Consider the following 3,556-nt stretch of genomic DNA (forward strand, 5'->3'; position numbering starts at 1 on the left):
GAGCCCGGCGGGCGGCGGGGTTCGGGCGCACGAGCCCCGCGGCGCAGGTAGCGGCCACCGCTTCGCGGCTGAGCCCGGGGTCTCCGAAGCCCCGGGGTCCCCGAAGCCCCGGGGGATCGCGCCCTTCCCCCCACTCGCTCTAGTCCAGAGAAAAGGCGGGCGTTAAAAGTTAACGCTCATTCTAGCTGCCTCCGCACTCGTAAGTAATAATCAATACACAGACTCCAAACCAAACACAGCCACCGTACTCAGGGTGCAACACTTTTATTTTGTGGGACTTGACAAAGATCAAAAGAGGAGAAACAGTTAATACGAAAGGGGATTCCAATACTCCGGCAGAATTTCCCTATAACCTTTTCACGGACATTAAAAAAAAAATACCCAAGTGTTCGAACAGTGGCAGGAATGGAAGATTCCCCCCCCCCCCAACACACACACACAGAAGAAAAAAAAATGAGAACTTCCAGGTCGCACACACGACGGCTCGGCAGAAGGCAGGGCAGTTCTGGTTTTCTTCCAGCCTCAGCCAAGGCTTAGCTATCCCAACTCATAACTGAGTTGCTCTTTCCAGGCTTTTCGAAGCATCTTTGAGTCTCCCCACCAAGTCCTACAAATGTGCATCATGCCTGATGTTAGGGTAACGAAGTTTGAGAAGTTGCAAGAAGATTAAGTTGGGAGGACACTTTGCTCAGCAAATGTAAGATTCTCTAGAATTTGAAGCTTTGACAAGCCACTCTGGGTTTAAAACACCTCACCTTCAAATCAGTGATACCCACAGAATGAAATGTGATTTCCAACTGAATCCTCCCTTTTAGGCAAGTAGTGTCTAAACATCCTAAGTCATCTACTGAATGAGTTATGCTGTATGCACATTCTCTAAAAGTTCAAAGTTATATTAATAGTTGCTTCATTTGACGAAGAAATGACCATTTTTTAAAAGTTTGTTGCCATGTCCATCAAAGTAGTTTTCAATTTCTCCAGTCACAGTTAAAACCTTAAAATTTACTCCCCCTTTTTAAAAAAGTCATTTTGAACTGTTGTAAATATACATGTTCAAATTGAATCCAATTTGTGAAAGCAAAGATGTTTTCATATCCTTGCTTTTATCTTAGTGGATCTAGCTGACTGTGAATTGGATGAATTTACAATAAACACTAGACTTTAGAAGTGCATTTTAAGTAGAAGGAACAAAAAAAATACAGACCACTAGTAACAGTAACATCTTCAGGGCAAAAATGAAGTCTGTGTGAAAATATTGCTTTTCCCTTTAACTCCTTAACCTTCATTGGTTTCTTTTAAACTTTCCATAGCATAATTCTTAACACAAATGAAAAAAAAGGATAGGCATATTCAGAGATCCTAATACTGTACCTGCAATTGTTCCATGTTGCAACTAAAACTAATATCTGGGTAGGACCCGGAGTCAGGGTTCTAGGGGAGAAAAAGAAGGCTATTTATTTAAATCAAGGATATTTAAGATTTCATTATACACCTCAGAGGCATAAGTCATCTTATACATACCTCTATATTTAAGGTCACCAAATATGCTGGTCTGTACATCTTATGAAGTTGATTGGTCTAAAACAACACACATGCATATCAATCTCTTAACTATTATTAAAAAGTTCTCTAAAACCTTACTGAGATGTTTTGGGAAACTTTACCTTTATCTGATATTCCAAGCGCCAAGAAACATCAGTTATATGAGGGAGAGATCTGCCTATACTGAAAGATACAATAATTTTGCACTTAATATCTGCAGAGAAAAACTACAGTATTTATCTTTACTAAAAAATAGTGTCTCTCTTTCACCCCCTATCCTTGTTTTAATGCATTCTGAGGATATTATTAAACTTCACTTTCATGTCTGGAAGAGTTAAAGCAATCTAAAACTATCTCAATACACTTCTGTTTAAAAACAATGGCTTAAGTGCAATTGTTTCACTTGCCCTTTAGCCCTCCCCCATTGAGTCAGGATCTCAGGACTTTCTGCCCAGTAGTGTTTCACACAAACACTCACCATGCATACCTGCAAGTGTAAAGGACCTCAGCTTGACACCTTACACAGTACTTACCTCCCCAGTAGGATTTCCAGGGAATTCTTATGATTCTGTAAGAAGTAAAAAAGAGAGGAACACATCTTTGCAAAGAGAGTTGAAAAAAGTAGTAATTGTTAATTTAAAGTTTTAAAGTAAGTAACCTGATACTCCGTGCAAAACAGTTCTATTCTCTCTCTGTCAAATTTACAGTCTTCCAGGTAAGTGCTAGAAAGGGTGGAAAGCCAATGTTCAGTCTCCATGTTAAAACTGAAATTGGAATCATCATGATACTATTTGGAAATAAAAAGGATGCTTAATAAGTCCCATACCTCAGAGTGGAATTGTCAGCCCGGTGCTTTCCTGCCTCCAATATGTAAGTTGCAGCTGCCGCATGACAATACTTTAAAACCACTGGGTCAATATGTTTCAAATCTGGGTGATCTAAAATAAATTAATTTGCTAGTGATAATACATCCTTCACTATCCTCTTCCTACAAAGGACATTTTAATTTGGGTAAAGCTCCTGGTACAAGAAAACAAAAAAGAATTCAATTGTAAGTAAATGGGCAACAGGTTAACTACAAAGCAATAAAGACAATGCATCAGTAATTCTGTTAATCTGTTTTCAATTACCTTTTTATTTTGCATTAATATTTATTGATTTTAAAAAACAAGGCCTTCAAGAAAAAAAACATTAATGACCAAACATTAGGTGGGATCAATTTACAAAAAAAAAACTCTCAAAAGACACACATTTTTTTACATGGTGCAAATTTCAGAATAGCCTTCATTCTCAAACTCATGCCATTTTCAGGTAATTCACCCCAATGGGCACTAATACATCAGGGGAGGTGGAAGAAAGGCAAGAATTAGGGCTTAAAAGTTTCTGTTTTATATTCTATCATTATTGTCAGGTTTTGACAGCCATCCCCCCCCTTTTTTAGATTAACACAGGTGGTGGTTACTATTTTCGTTTGAAGAACTTCCACTTTCATATTTTTTGTACAAATGTCTAGTTCATGGCATTACAAGCAAAAAAAAGGTGAATTGTGGGAGTATTTATATTTCACAAAGTTATTTAAAAGCGATCTGTCTTAAAATGTGTCCTCAATCCATATTGACCCTGCCTTCTGCAACACGGCTCAGAGATCGCTTAGGACACTGATCTCCTAATAACTGGGGCGGAACAAAACATTATGCACCCTGTTTTAAAGTTCTAGGACAAGCACCTGTGTAAAACATACAGGCTGGAGCGATCAGAGGAACTTGAGGTATCTCCTAAATTGGAAACTGTGAACACTTTTGTAGGTAGTCGTGACTGCGGACACTTTTCAACCCTAGCTCGCCTAGTCTTGGGAGCCTGAACTACAGGAAGCTCCCCAGATGAAGTCCAAGTGTCAAAACAGCTGCTGGCTGCGACCAGGCTGCAAACCGTGGTTGTTTAGGCCACAAATAAAGACTTGGACACGGGTTTTACAAAGGAACAAAGAGGCTGGGAGAGAAATCGGGCCAGAAAC

General features: G+C 39.4%; 1 protein-coding gene across 1 annotated transcript in view; it reads right to left on the bottom strand.

Annotated features, from left to right (window-relative positions):
* Positions 1-248: 248 nt before the first annotated feature.
* Commd3 (COMM domain containing 3) overlaps positions 249-3,556 on the bottom strand; it is a 4,420-nt gene continuing 1,112 nt past the window's right edge. The window contains 8 exon segments of the mRNA XM_013014596.1: positions 249-607; positions 1,372-1,431; positions 1,522-1,578; positions 1,665-1,725; positions 2,076-2,110; positions 2,201-2,264; positions 2,369-2,530; positions 3,284-3,463. Of these exon segments, the coding sequence (XP_012870050.1) occupies positions 548-607; positions 1,372-1,431; positions 1,522-1,578; positions 1,665-1,725; positions 2,076-2,110; positions 2,201-2,264; positions 2,369-2,530; positions 3,284-3,463 (679 nt within the window). The 3' untranslated portion in view covers positions 249-547.

This window comes from Dipodomys ordii, unplaced genomic scaffold (genome assembly GCF_000151885.1).
Source record: "Dipodomys ordii isolate 6190 unplaced genomic scaffold, Dord_2.0 Scaffold24, whole genome shotgun sequence".
In the NCBI taxonomy this organism is placed as follows: Eukaryota; Metazoa; Chordata; class Mammalia; order Rodentia; family Heteromyidae; genus Dipodomys; species Dipodomys ordii.